This window comes from Myotis lucifugus, unplaced genomic scaffold (genome assembly GCF_000147115.1).
Source record: "Myotis lucifugus unplaced genomic scaffold, Myoluc2.0 scaffold_690, whole genome shotgun sequence".
NCBI classification, from domain to species: Eukaryota; Metazoa; Chordata; class Mammalia; order Chiroptera; family Vespertilionidae; genus Myotis; species Myotis lucifugus.
The window spans coordinates 9,865-23,202 of NW_005871738.1; the positions used below are offsets into that span (position 1 = coordinate 9,865).

Sequence of the window (13,338 nt, forward strand, 5' to 3'; positions counted from 1 at the left end):
AAAAAAAACGAGAGAGGCGCCTCCCACCAATTTTCTCTGGGAAAAACCCCGGGGAGTGGTTATCGTCCTTTCAAAGAGGGACCCTCCTACTCCCCGCTCAAGTGGCTCCTCCCCAGGGGCTAACCCTAGCGGTACTTCTCTCGCACAAAAGGTAAGATGGAAGAGAGTCTCCTACACTCTGTGCGCGGACGAGCCACGAACCTGTGTGAGGCCCAGGTAGAGACTATGTTAAGCATCTATAACGATGAATACGTGGACGGCTGGCTCTGTGGTAGCTCCATGCCAATTTCCCCATTCACCAGAGGGAATAGACTCCGTCCCCGAGATGGTAACAGGCGGCTCTGAATTTCATAGAAGGCTGCAGGATAAGGGCACAGGGACGTGCCGCTCAAATGGTCACTCCTCCGAGAGTGGCCAATGCAGCGGATCCAGGACCCTGGGGGTCCCGCGGTGTGCCCACCCCAAGAGGTCCCCCAAGGGCAGGGAGTGTGAGCCGGTCGTCTCTGGGTAGGTCTTCCGTTCGAGACAGGACCCGGGTTCGGCCGGGGTTCTCCCTCACGCATGAGAGAAGGCGAATGAGGATTGTGGGAAAGGGGCCTTGGGGGAGGGGCTTCTGGAGAAAAGAAGGGGAGGGGGAGGAAGAAAGCGGAGGGGGGGCCCGCTGCGCAGGCGCGCTAGGGGGCTGCCCGCGGGAAAGGGGCGGGCGCGGGCAGCGGCGCGCGAAGGGCCGCGGCCCGGGAGAACGGGCCGGCTGCGCGAAGGAGCCGGGAAGGAGGGGAGGGGGAGCCGAAGGGCGCGGATGCCTGAGCCGGGGCGGCCTCCCCCTCCCCGAGGTCGGGGGCGCCTTAACCGCTGAGAAGCGGGGCTGCAGTTTCTGCAGCTGGATTTCCCACTCTGACGGGCGCCATTTTACCACCCAAAGGGCTCCCTCCTCCTCTCCTCCCCCCTCCCCTTCACCTCTGACACTACTTCCGGTGGTGACGTGTATTCGCTTCACCCGGACTGCGGTTCCCGACGGGGCCTACGGGGGAGGGACGAGAACGGCGGTGAGCGCCGCGCGCCAGGCCGCAGCACCGCGCACGCGCAGACGGCGGCGGCGGGCCGGCCCTGGGGCGCAGCAGGCCCCGCCTCTGACGGGGTGAACGGGGCGGGGTGACTCCAATTGACCCCGAGTTCGGGCGGTCGGACGGGCTCGTGCGGCCTTCTCCCCCTCCCACCGACAGCCGCCCCAACCGCTCCTCCCGCCCCGGTTACTGTAAAAATGTGGAGGGGGCGTCGTCCGTACGTATGTGCGCCAGGCCCGGGAGCGGCCCCTCCGCGCGCGCCGCCCCGGGACTATGGGACATAGTGTGACCCCTCCGTCCAGACTAGGCCGGCTCTCCGAGGGGGGAGGAACCATGGGTGCCCCGCCCCTTCCCCTGGAGGCGGGGCAGCCGGCCGTGACGTCATCAGAGGGCGTCGGAGAAGCGACGGGCCGCTCGCGGGAGATGCTGGAGTCGTTGTTGGGTCCCGGCGGCCTGGTGCTGCTTCGGGGTGCGGGGCGCCGGCACGGGGGCTCGGGAGCCGGGCTCGAGGGGCGGAAGCGGAGGGGAAGGGCCGTGGGTCACAGCCCGGGGCGTGGTGGGGACGGTCCGGAAAGCGGAAGCCTTGGTTCTCACGCTGTCTGTCCGCCCGTCGCTCTCCCCAGACTCGGTGGAGTGGGAGGGGCGCAGCCTCCTGAAGGCGCTCGTCCGGCAGGCCGCGCTGCGGTGAGTACCCGCGGCCCCCCGCCCCCCGGAAGCCGGCCCGGGCCCCTCTGACATCCGCCTCCTGTGGTCCCCAGGGGAGAGCGGGTCCACGTCCTGGGCTGTGAAGTGAGCGAGGAGGAGTTTCGGGAAGGCTTTGATCCCGGTACCTACAGCCGGTAAGTGCAGGTTGGAAGAGAGTCCATTGGATGTGAATGTCCCTTAAAGCAGCAAGACCGGGGTCTGGCGTGGGAAGGGTTCCCGTCCGTGGTGCTTGGGCTAAACAGCCGCCTCAGGCGGTGAGTAAAGAAAAGGGAATTTATGTAGGAAAACGGGTTGGGGAATGGGGACGTCCAAAGGGAAGTGCGACACAGCACTAAGCCTAGGGTGTTGGGTCTCGGATGGCAGCAGAAGCACACTGAGGACAGTGAAACCAGGAAGGGCCTAGAACAGCGGTTCTCAACCTGTTCTGTGGGTCGCGACCCCCATCGGAAAACACATATATAACTACATACTATTTTTGTGGTTAATCACTATGCTTTCATTATGTTCAATTTGTAACAATGAAATTGGGGGTCACCACAACGTGAGGAACTGTATTAAAGGATCGCTGCATTAGGAATGTTGAGAACCACTGGCCTAGAAGAAGCAACAGGAACGCCTGGGCTGGGCTGCTTGGCCCACTGAGAAGTCGAAGAAAAGGGGGCCTTGGAGACAGGGTCAGGGAGTTAGCCCCGGACGATTTGCCACTGCCCGTTGCTCCCCTGGTTGCAACTCTGGTGGGGTCCCTTGGAGAAAAGAAGGGGGAAGGGAATGGCTCTGGCGTGTTTCCCTGGGGGAGAGGGGGTGCTGGGTCCTTTTTCCTGAGTGAATGTATCTCTCTCTTGCAGTTGGGAATCTTGGGGGAGGTCTTAGGGGAGGGTCTTAATAGAATATTCATCAGCTTTTCAGGTGTGTCCTTTCAGGTTCTGGTCTCCACTGATTGGTCCGTGCCAGAGCAGGGTCATTAGTCAATGGTCCTGAGGCAGCCATGGGGGTCACTGGTCTGGTTTTGCTGCTTTTTGGGGCCTGGAGCTGCAATACAGCTGAGGCCTAGGTGTTATCTTTAGGGAAAAAAGGTCAGGCATCCAAACTGTGATATGATAGAGGAGGACAGCTTATCCTGGAGGTGAGGTTCTTGTTCTCCCAGTTCTGCCCTTGCTAGGCATCTGGGGCTTTCTGTACCTGGCCCATCCTTCCTTTGTTATGACTGTCTAACGGTAGGTAGGAGCAGCTACTTACTCGTTGAATGAATAGATAGGGATCTTTCAGGAGGCTGAATGAGCAAGAGGAATGTTAAGGAGTGGTGAGTATGTGGAGAATCCACAGCAGAAATTATAGAATGTGAAAGAAGTAGAGGGTAAAAGCCAACAGACAAGTTTAGCACTAGAAGCTGTACTGGAGAAGAAAAATAAACCTGTTCTGCCTTTTTGAGTTATTCAGAATCTGGATTCCAAACTTGCATCAACACTTAACTGCACACTACTGAGGGATTTGTCCTACAGGCAGAGGGAACAGCATATACACAGTTAGAGATGTATGGGGAAGGCATACCTGTTTATGGATGATGGGAGAGCTTACTGAAGTCAGACAGAAAAAGATATCTGAGCCCTAGCCAGTTTGCTCAGTGGATAGAGCGTCGGCCTGCGGATTAAAGGGTCCCGGGTTCAATTCCAATCAAAGGGCTCGATCAGGGTGTATGCAGGAGGCAACCAATCCGTGTGTCTCTCTCACATTGATGTTTCTTTCTCTCTCTGTCTTTCCCCCTTCCTTCCACTGTCTCTAAAAATATTCTGGAGTGTGGATTAACAAACAAAAAAATACCTGATAGCCCTGGCCAGCATGGATCAGTGGTTAGAGCATTGGCCTGCAAACCCAGAGGTCATGGGTTCTATTCCGGTCAAGGGCACAGACCTGGGTTGTACATTCCCCGACCCAGTTGGGGCGCATTTGGAAAGTAATCAATTGATGTGGCTTTCTCACATGGATATTTTCCTCTTTCCCTCCTCCCTCTCTTCTGCTCTCTCGAAAATCAATGGAAAAAATATCTTCCAGTGAGGATTAACAACAAAAAGATGCCTGGTAGTGAAAGGTCTTACAGAGTCTGAAAAGGAGTTTAGATGTTGTAAAGGAAGTGAGGAGTCATTTGAAAATTTGGGAGGGTAGTATCATCATTCCTGTTAGATTCAGTGACCACAGTGTTGAGACGTGTTGGCAGGGGGCAGCCTGGAGATAGGGAAACCAAGTGGGAAAATTATTGCAGTAATCCAGGTTGGCTCAGGTGGGTATGTACTGAGCACCAATTGTGAACCAGCTACCCACTGGAGATAGAGTAGTGAATGGGGCAGATAGGATCCCTATTCTTATGAACTTAGAGCATAATGGTCGGAGGTGACAGACCTGGCTTGAGGGAATGGCAGTAGGAATGGAGAGTTTAGGACAAATGTAAAAGGACTTGAGCCACTTAGAGATGGACTTACAGATGTGGGGTAGAGGCAAGCTTCCAGGTCAGGAGGTCCCTGAACCCATTTATGTTGCCTGATTAAGAAAGATTACTTCCTGGTCTAGGTAGCTCCATGAATTATAACAAGTGTATATCTGTCTGTTGAGCCCTAATTTTGTACCAGTCGTTGCGAGAGAGGTGATGCTATATGTTAAGATGTCATTTGAAAGGGAACAGAAGATAGAAAGGAGGTGTCTGGGAACACGTTCTGCCACCATGAAGCTTTCCCAGGATTTTTAGCCCACACCAGTACCCCTTTCCTGAACTGCTATTTTATCTGTAGTTCTTAATTATATGTAGGCCACATAACTGAATTTGTGACCTTTGCTAAGCTGTTCTACAGGCTGGAACCATGTCTCGTGTTCTTTCCTTTCTCCTTATCCATCCAGAGATAGGCACCACTCAAGACATATTTGACAGTGATGACAGCTAACATTTATCAAGTATTTAGTATGCTTCAAGCACTGTCCCAAATATCAAGAGGTTTGTATTCCTGTTTTACAAATGAAGAAACTAAGTCTTAGATTAAGTAATTTATCCTTTAGGTGACCTTGGGCAGTTAGCAAACCCGAGCTTCGAGTTCAGGGCTGTCTGATGCCAAAGTCTGTTTACTCAATCACTATATTCTATTTCTCAGTCACTACCTTTCACTGGTATATAAGATATTGGTAAAAATTGAGAAAATAGTGCCACAAAGATCAGAGGATGAATTTCAGGAGTGGGGGAGGGGTAGTATTATGTTGTCTGCTATTTTCTCTTTGTAGGCTGGTTTACCATGACCTCTTCAGAGACCCTCTCAACTGGTCAAACACTGGAGAAGCCCTTCCTGGGGGGCCCCTGGGAGTCTTGAGAGCAATGTGCAGGAGAACAGGTCCTGGTCCTGTCACCATTGCTCTTGATTCTCTTAGCTGGCTGCTGCTTCACCTGCCCTGCACCACACTCTGCCAAACCCTGCATGCTCTGAGCCGTCAGGACTCCCGCCCTGGTGAGACCCTCCTTCATTACTTCCCCCCATATATGTCCCTCTGCCAAGGAACATAACCCTTCCTACCCTAAGAAACAACATATCAGGGATCTCCAAGTGGATCTTTTTTCATCTCTTTTTTTAAATTTATTACTTTAACCATTTTTTAAAAAATATGTTTTTATAGATTTTAGAAAGGAAGGGAGGGGAAGACAGAGAAGAAGAAACATTGATATGCTGCCTCCAACATGCCCTCTACTAGGGATTGAGCCCGCAACCCGAGCATGTGTCCTGACCAGGAATCGAACTGGAGATCTTTTGGTACATGGGTCAATGCTCAACCAACAGCCACACAAGCTAGGGCCTTTTTTCTTTTTTTTTTTTAAGTATATTTTTATTTCAGAGGGGAAGGGAGAGGGATAATGAGAGAGATAGAAACACCAATGATGAGAGAATCATTGATTGACTGCCTCCTGCACACCCCCCACTGGGGATCAAGCTTACAACCTGGGAATCAAACCATGACCTCCTGGTTCACAGGCTGATACTCAACCACTGAGCCATGCTGGCCGGGCCTTTTTTTCATCTCTTTAACCTTTATACTAGTTCTTGACTTCTCTGTAATGCCACCTACCAATCACTTTTCCAAGTTCTTTTTTATTCATCTATTTTATTCATTCAGCAAACATTAAATACATAGAGCATGTTAGATATTAATTTAGATAATAGAAAGATAAAGACTTTATTATAGTCAGGTTCTTGTCTTCCAGGAGCTCAAAGTTCATCAAGGATACAGACAAGTAAACAGGTAGTTAACAAGATAATCTGATAAGAGCCATGATGATTGCCCTGACCAGTTTGGCTCAGTGGATAGAGCGTCGGCCTGCGGACTGAAGGGTCCCAGGTTCCCGGTCAAGGGCATGTACCTTGGTTGCGGGCACATCCCCAGTAGGAGGTGTGCAGGAGGCGGCTGATCGATGTTTCTCTCTCATCGATGTTTCTAACTCTCTATCCCTCTCCCTTCCTCTCTGTAAAAAATCAATAAAATATATTTTAAAAAAAGAGCCATGATGATAAAGGAACGTGTACAGAGTACCTTTAATAAGGAACTGTCTTAGAGCCCTTAAGGGGTCAGCCCGGCAGATATGGCCAGGCCCATGGCACTAGGAAGTACAGGGTGGGGCAAACGTAGGATTGCAGTTGTGAGTACACGAAATCAGAGTTTATTCTTGTATTTTTATTTATTTATTGTCTTCCATCTGAACAACTGTAAACCTACTTTTGCCACACCCTGTATACTCTGGGTACTGGCATGGACTTTGGAGTCAGACACCTGGCTGTATATTATGGTACTGGACCTCTCAGTGCTTCAGTTTCCTCTGTGAACATGTGGGATTGCCATTTTTTGTAGTTCAGATGTAGCCAAATGTCAAATATGAGCAAGTTCATATAGTTCAACCCAAAAATGCTGACCTGTGTAAGGATTGAAATGTTACAGTACAGTGTTTAGTGTAAATGCTCTGGCACTCGTAAATGCTCCCCAAAAGGGAGGGAATCAAAGGCACTAATGGGATCTTGGCAAGTTCCAGAAGCTGCAAGTAATTCAGTAAGTGAGAAGCAGGGACCAGATGATGAAAGTGTCAATTCATCCTTAAGGCTTGGGGTTGCCCCTGAGGGTTGTAGTCAGTGGTTTCTTGATCAGATTTACGTTGGAGTGAGAAAGTACCGTGGACCCTGGTTTTTGGAATGTCTCCTACCTCAGTCCACTTCTCTACCTGACCCCCCTTTCATGCTGATACTGTATGATGAGTCACGCATCTTTCCTGTGACAAAGGAGAGAACATGCAAATATGAGTCAGTTTACCACTGTTAAAAATCTCAGGATGTTGTGCTGTGAATATTTTGTGTTTTTTTGCTTTTGTTGCTGCTTATACTTATTATAAAATTTCCGTTTTTTGATGTACATTTCCTTTCCTTTTTGTTAAATTTTCCTTTACATTTCATATCCTTTTTGTTTTTAAAGTATTTATAGATTAAACAGTACAATAGACATGTACTATATATGAGAAAGGTTAAAACGGAATCATTTGGGGGTCTGGAAGGGATTAATTAAATTTACATTATTTCTAATGGGGGAAAAATGATTCGGTTTTCAAACAGCCTTCCGGAACAAATGAAGTTCAGGAAATGAGGTTCCACTGTACATGAGAGGTGAGAGCTGAAGGAGCTCAGTGCAGGGCCATGAAACGGGACACACTGAGTCAGGAGTGTGGCAGAGAAGCGATGGAATGTGGGCCTGCTTCTCTTTCTTTACTTCCTCTTCACTATTTGATCCCAGGCCTCCACCCTAAACGCTCCCTACTGCCCTATGTGACCTGCATTTCTTGTCCCTCTCCAGATGACAGCTCCCCAGTGGAACATGTGCGTGTGCTGGGCCTGCTGCATGAAGAGCTTCATGGCCCAGGCCCTGTGGAAGCATTGAGCACCCTTGCTCAGGTTGAAGTGACCTTGAGTGGTACAGGGGACCAGGCCTCAGCTCACATTCTCTATCGGAGGCCCCAACATCGTCCAACACATAAGGTCAGAAGAAACCTGGGAGGGCCAGAGGTTGGGTTCGGACAGAGGGGAAGAACAAAAAACAAAACAAAAACTGATGTGATGAAGCACTTCTCTGTGCTTTCATCATTTCGTTATTTTCCTCGTTTAATCTTCACAGCTACCCTGTGAGATAGTTTTATTACCCCTGTTTTGTAGCCTGGGAAACTCCGATCCTGTGAGCTTAACCAATGAAAGATACTGCCTTCCAGGAAATGGAAATGGAGAAAAGACTGGGAGGGGTTACTAGGGGGGGAAGGAACAAGTCCATAAGGAGAAGTTTGAAGGAGGGGTGAGAGTTAGAGAGCAAGAGCTGAAAGCAGTTGCATAGCTGATTGGGGCTGAAGGTATTAGGTCTTTAATTCTCTCTGGTTTCTTCAGTAAGGGGAAAAAAACTTTAATATGCTCCTTTCTTTTCCCCAGATTCAATGGTTCACCATCCTGCCTGACTTCAGCCTGAATCTCCAAGGGGGGTCTCCCCCAAAGTCCCAGCCCCACCCAGATCCTCGCACACACCCGGTATCTAAGAGCGCCAGGGCCAGAACAAGAGAATGGAGTTGGGATCTGGCAAAAAGAATAAAAACTGCAGAGGTTTGGGGGTGGGGTCAGAGATTACAGGGATGGGGCATAGTGACAGCATCCTTTGTACTTACAGGTGGATCCCACTACTCACTTGACCTTTAACCTTCACCTGTCCAAGAAAGAGAAGGAAGCCAAAGATAGCCTGACCCTGCCCTTCCAGTTCAGCTCAGAAAAGTAAGGCTGCAGCCTATATCCCTGGGTCCTAAAGTATAGAGCCCAGTATCTGGGCCCAAGAGGTGGGGTGACAACAGGTTATTGATTAACCTCAGACTTTATAAGGGTTGAAGTCCATCTCCAGAGCCAAGTCTGGGGAGTGGTTCTCTATCCACCCATACCCCAACAATGACAAAGCGCCTTTGTCGCCCTTTTCTCCATTACAGCCTTGGGTCCCAGCCCCACATCTGGGTCTAAGCTGAGCCAGAACAAGACCCTGGGGAAAGGGCCCTATCTCCAGGCAACAGTGCCAGGACAGGAAGCTAGATGGGGAGGGCAAAGGCAGGTTAATAAGGGCTTAGTAGATACCTGTTCTGTGCCCAGTGTGTGGGTGCATGAAGTAAGACTATGGCAGGATCCTTGCCCTCAAGCTACTAGGAGTATTATTAGGAGAGTGGTGTTGAGTATCTATTCCAGGACCAAATGGTGCTTCAGTATAACTAAACCAGGAGCTCAGAGAAAGGGACTTGGATCAAGAAAATACGGAGTACAAAGAAGGAGTCATAGTTACCAGGTGTAGGGTATTCAGATAGGACCCTTGTTACCCACCCTCACCAGCACCAATTCCTCTCTCTCAGACAGCAGGCTCTGCTGTGCCGTGGTTTAGGCCAAGCTACCAGCCATATCTTCTATGAGCCAGACGCTTATGATGACCTGGACCAAGAGGACCCAGATGATGACCTAGATATTTGACTAGACTGAATTGGAGGGGGTGCGGAGACCTTGGGCCTATACCCATTGTTCCAGTTGGCCTTACCTTGTTTCTTCCCCATCTTTGTTTCCTGTGTCTGGAGACCCTACCCTGTGACCCATGAGCCAGGGAGCAGTGTCCAGTCAGTGATGGGCCCTAGCCGGTTTGGCTCAGTGGACAGAGCATCAGCCTGCGGACTGAAGGGTCCTGGGTTCGGTTCTGGTCAAGGGCACGTACTTTGGTTTCAGGTTCCCTGGCCCTGGTCAGGGTGCATGCAGGAGGCAGCCAATCGATGTGTCTCTCTCACATCCATGTTTCTCTGTCTCTCCCTCTCCCTTCCACTCTCTCTAAAAATCAATGTAAAAATATCCTTGGATGAGGATTAACAAAACAAAAAAGGATGGGGGCAGAGGGAAAGGTGAGAGACTAGGAAACCTATCACACACACACACACACACCTAATAAAATATTTTTTATTAAAAAAGAAACTTTCTGGTAGCTATTTAAACAAGAGTTGGGAGTCGAAAGGGCTGGAAGATGTCAATGGATTAAGGAAACCAAGTACCTGAGTCTTAAAGAGTCAGTAGTGTTGGGGCCTGAACAATGAACTGGTGGAACAGGGTGGCTTGGCACACCGTTAGACTCAATGGGGGGTTTGGGGGGATTTTGTTTTTTAGCTGAAACAGGTATACTAAGGTTCCAGGCTCCCTGCAAGGATCTCGGTAGGAAAAAAGCAGAGGCCCTGAAGGGAAAGAAAGAGCCTACTTTCCAAAACATACTTTTTATTACTGTACAAAAAGCACATCCGCCCCTCCTTTGTTCTCCCACCCAGCCCCCACGGAACTGTACATGGTGTACAGGACTGCGTGACCCAGGGCTGCCGCCGCGCATCCTGCCCACAGGCTGAGCTCTGCCCCAGGTCCTTTCAAGTGTCTAGGTTGCCAGGCTGGGGCAACGGAGTCCCAGCTCACACGTACTCCTTGGCAGAGCTGGGCTTGGAGTAGGAGCGGGGCGCACCATACCTAGCTTTGCCCTCACTCCCAGGACAGGAGCAAGAGAGCAGCGCACCTCCCAGGAGGACCAGAGCAGACCCTGCCCAGCCGATGAAGATGGCAGGACCAAACTCGTACCTGTGGGGAGAGGGGACTGAGGTCAGAAACCCTGGCCTGTCTCTCCAGACCCCAGACCTGTCCCCTTAGGAGGCAAGACTCCCATACTTACTTAGTATTCATGGGGACCAAAGGGTTATAAAAGTCGGTGATAATCTTATGGCCGTACCAGGAGCAAGCTATCAAAGCAGCCAGACCTAGAGAGACAAGGAGGATGTAGATACTGTGAGACCCCTCAAACCAGCACCCCGTCTGCCCTGACTCCTCAGAGCCCTCGGGCTACCTTGGACCTGTGACTCACCTGCCACGATGAAAATGATGCCTCCGGTCATGGCTATCCGGGCCTTTTTCACTTTGTCGTCTCCCCCACAGCGTGTGCACTTCATGCCCATCGTGGCCACGAACATGGCCATGAAGCCCAGCACGAGGGACACCACCATGAGCGCTCTGGTGGCCTGAAAGGCCGCTGCGAGGGAGGAGGGAGGCCTTCCATTACCGGGAGGCAGCAGCTCGGGCCAACCCAGCCTCGAGCCGCGGCTGCCCAAAGCGGGCCGGTCTGGGTGGATCCCGGCTCCGGGGCCCCAGCTCCGCCCGCCCTGCCTCAGATCTGCGACTCGCCCGGGGCGCCCGGGTTTCGATGAAACCGCCCTGGGCAGGGGGAAAGGGAAGGGACCGCGGAGGCGGCGGCTGGAAGCTCCGCACGGGCCGCAGACGACGGCCTCGGCCCGGGTCTGACCCCACTATCGAGGCCACGGGGTTTGCGGCTTCGCCTAATCGGTCGATAAGATTAGAGGCCGCAGGCGTCTGCCTCGGTCAGACCAGAGCGCACGGCTCCTCCACCGAACCCCGCGCCACCCTTTGTCCGAGAGAACAGGGCGGGCGTAGGAGAGGCCACTGCCAGCCCGGGGCGGCGGAGGAGACCCCCGCCCAGCGCCCGGCCGCCCCTGGGAGCTGGGGTAGGGGGTGCGGCTCCGGAGTAGCCGCCAGAACGCGCCCGCTCCGGCCCCCACTGCCCTGTCCCGGGCGCTTCCGCGCCCTCCTCGCCCCGCTCCCTCCTCTCCCCGCTGGCTCCCAGGCAACCCAGGGCGTCGGGCGCGGGGCCCCGCCACCCACCCCTGACCTCGGCCCTGGGCGCGTCGGATGGCCCCGGCCCGGCCCCGCCACCCACCCCTGACCTCGGCCCTGGGCGCGTCCGCCCCGTCGGTCTCGGCCTTACCGGGCAGGGCGAGCACCGAGTCGTACATTTTGCAGCTAATCATCCCCGTGCTCTGCGTCACGCAGTCCATCCACAGCCCCTTGTACATGGCCTGGGCTGTGATGATGTTGTCGCCCGCGTACGAGCTCATCTGCCATTGCGGGAGGGCGGTGCACACCACCAGGCCCACCCAGCCCAGCAAGGCCATGGCGAAGCCGAGCAGCTGCAGGCCCGAGTTGGCCATTCCGCCCTCACAAAGACGAGGGGCGCGGGCGGGAGCCTCGGCAGCAAAGGAAACTTCGAGGGGCGAGCCCACCAGACGGCTGGGGCTGCAGTTATAAGTCACCCAAAGCGCAAAACAGTTTCTGGTCGAGTGACTGCGAAGTTTTTATCACCCGAGGCAAACACCAATCGCCCCTCCGGCGGGCGAGGGTCTCCGCAGAGGGAACAGGTTACGCTCCGAGGACGAGTGGCCGGCAAAGGCGATCCCCGGAGTCCAGGCCGTTCCCTCCGGTGCTGTCGGCGACGCTTCCCAAACAAAAGGTGGAGGCGCCGAAGGGGCGGCTCCGGGTGCTGAAGTCCCCGCTGGACCCTGGGCTGTCGGCCCGGGGCCGAGGTGCAAGCGGCGGTGAGCTGGCGGGTGCGGGCGGGCGGATGCGGGCGGACAGGTGCGGCGCACCGAGTATATGTAGGGCGTCGGGGGCGCGCCCCGGCGGGGCCTGGGAGCGCGAGGGGGAGCGGAACCGGAGGGGCGGCCAAGGGTGACCTGACGTCACCGAAGGGACACTCACCTGGGCCGGAAGTCCTGGCCCCCACCCCTCCTCTCCCAGGTATAGAGGAAGAAACTTGAGCACCAGGGTCACGCCCCTTCACTTGCCCGTCTGTGACCACAGGTGGGGAGGAGGCGGCGGCCTCTCGGAAGTCAACCCGCTGGACCGGACTTCGGTCGGGCACCGGGATGGGCCTTCCCCGCGCCCCAACAGGTGCGCCAGGGACGCGGGGACGCCCCCGCCCAGCCTTCGCTGCGCCCCGCTCCCCCTCACCTCCGCGCGAGGACTCTAGGCTTCCCTTTAGGCGCTTTTCGTCCCGCCCTCCCTCTCCCCCCACCTTCTGCTCTACTCCCTTCCCTTCTCTTTCCTCTCCTGGCCGACCCCGTCCTGGCTCCAATCCTTCGCCCTCTCCCTTCAGCAGCCGTGTTGGAGTCGCCACCCAGAGCCACCCAGGCACGCGCGCCCCCTCCGCGGTCCGCTGCCCTCCTACCCGGCCCTCCACCGGACACGCGGCCTGCAGGCACGCCCTCCCGTCTTCTGGGTCCCCTCCATGCACATCCCTGACATGACTTAGTGCCTGGGCCCTCCCAGCGGCCACTATCCCCTCCCGCATCAGGGGTCCTTGTATCAGAAGGAAGAACACACTGACACCAGAAGCCGGCTGAAGACGGGGTGCAGGGTAAGGGCTCCGGTGCCGCCTCGGTCACATCCCTCCTTCCCGCCCTTGAAGTCTTTTCAAGCTTGTCCTTCGCCTTTGCCTCTTTCTCCCTCCTACTCCCCCTTTTGCCCCCCCTCCCCTCAGCCTCCCAGCCCTCAGCCATACACCCATTTCTCCTTCATTCTGAGCCTGGACCAGCCTCTCTGTATGGGCTCTCCCACCGCTCTGTCCTCCCTAACATCTGGCTCTAATGTGACCTTTGGTTCGGCTCGCAGGCTCCCACCTCACCCTCAGG

At 54.1% G+C, this 13,338-nt stretch overlaps 2 protein-coding genes across 5 annotated transcripts; one reads left to right on the plus strand and one right to left on the minus strand.

Moving 5' to 3' along the window:
* Nucleotides 1-1,374: 1,374 nt before the first annotated feature.
* ELP5 (elongator acetyltransferase complex subunit 5) lies at nucleotides 1,375-9,786 on the plus strand. Of its 4 annotated transcripts, none has more exons than XM_023746527.1 (8): nucleotides 1,376-1,533; nucleotides 1,688-1,748; nucleotides 1,823-1,903; nucleotides 5,031-5,251; nucleotides 7,629-7,810; nucleotides 8,249-8,344; nucleotides 8,481-8,581; nucleotides 9,203-9,786. In XM_023746527.1, the coding sequence occupies exons 1-8, from the start codon at nucleotides 1,398-1,400 to the stop codon at nucleotides 9,225-9,227; spliced, it is 903 nt and encodes a 300-aa protein (XP_023602295.1). In that variant the 5' UTR covers nucleotides 1,376-1,397; the 3' UTR covers nucleotides 9,228-9,786. The 4 variants fall into 4 exon arrangements, with proteins under 4 accessions (XP_014303114.2, XP_023602296.1, XP_023602295.1 ...); XM_006105477.3 differs by having other exon boundaries at nucleotides 1,377-1,533; nucleotides 9,199-9,786; XM_014447628.2 differs by lacking the exon at nucleotides 8,481-8,581 and having other exon boundaries at nucleotides 1,375-1,533; nucleotides 9,199-9,786.
* Nucleotides 9,787-10,076: 290 nt separating this feature from the next.
* Nucleotides 10,077-12,376, minus strand: CLDN7 (claudin 7). The gene is made up of 4 exons (XM_006105478.3): nucleotides 11,637-12,376; nucleotides 10,722-10,886; nucleotides 10,533-10,617; nucleotides 10,077-10,441 (listed from the first exon to the last, which is right to left on the minus strand). The coding sequence occupies exons 1-4, from the start codon at nucleotides 11,857-11,859 to the stop codon at nucleotides 10,279-10,281; spliced, it is 636 nt and encodes a 211-aa protein (XP_006105540.1). The 5' UTR covers nucleotides 11,860-12,376; the 3' UTR covers nucleotides 10,077-10,278.
* Between the last annotated feature and the right edge of the window lie 962 nt (nucleotides 12,377-13,338).

Coding starts and splice junctions, on each gene's coding strand:
- ELP5 (XM_006105477.3), top strand. CDS start 1,398: ATGGGTGCCCCGCCCCTTCCCCTGGAGGCGGGGCAGCCGGCCGTGACG. Junction 5,252..7,628: donor CCGTCAGGACTCCCGCCCTG/GTGAGACCCTCC, acceptor GTCCCTCTCCAG/ATGACAGCTCCCCAGTGGAA. Junction 8,345..8,480: donor CAGATCCTCGCACACACCCG/GTATCTAAGAGC, acceptor TTGTACTTACAG/GTGGATCCCACTACTCACTT.
- CLDN7 (XM_006105478.3), bottom strand. CDS start 11,859: ATGGCCAACTCGGGCCTGCAGCTGCTCGGCTTCGCCATGGCCTTGCTG. Junction 10,887..11,636: donor CTCGGTGCTCGCCCTGCCCG/GTAAGGCCGAGA, acceptor CCTCCCTCGCAG/CGGCCTTTCAGGCCACCAGA. Junction 10,442..10,532: donor TTGGTCCCCATGAATACTAA/GTAAGTATGGGA, acceptor CTCTCCCCACAG/GTACGAGTTTGGTCCTGCCA.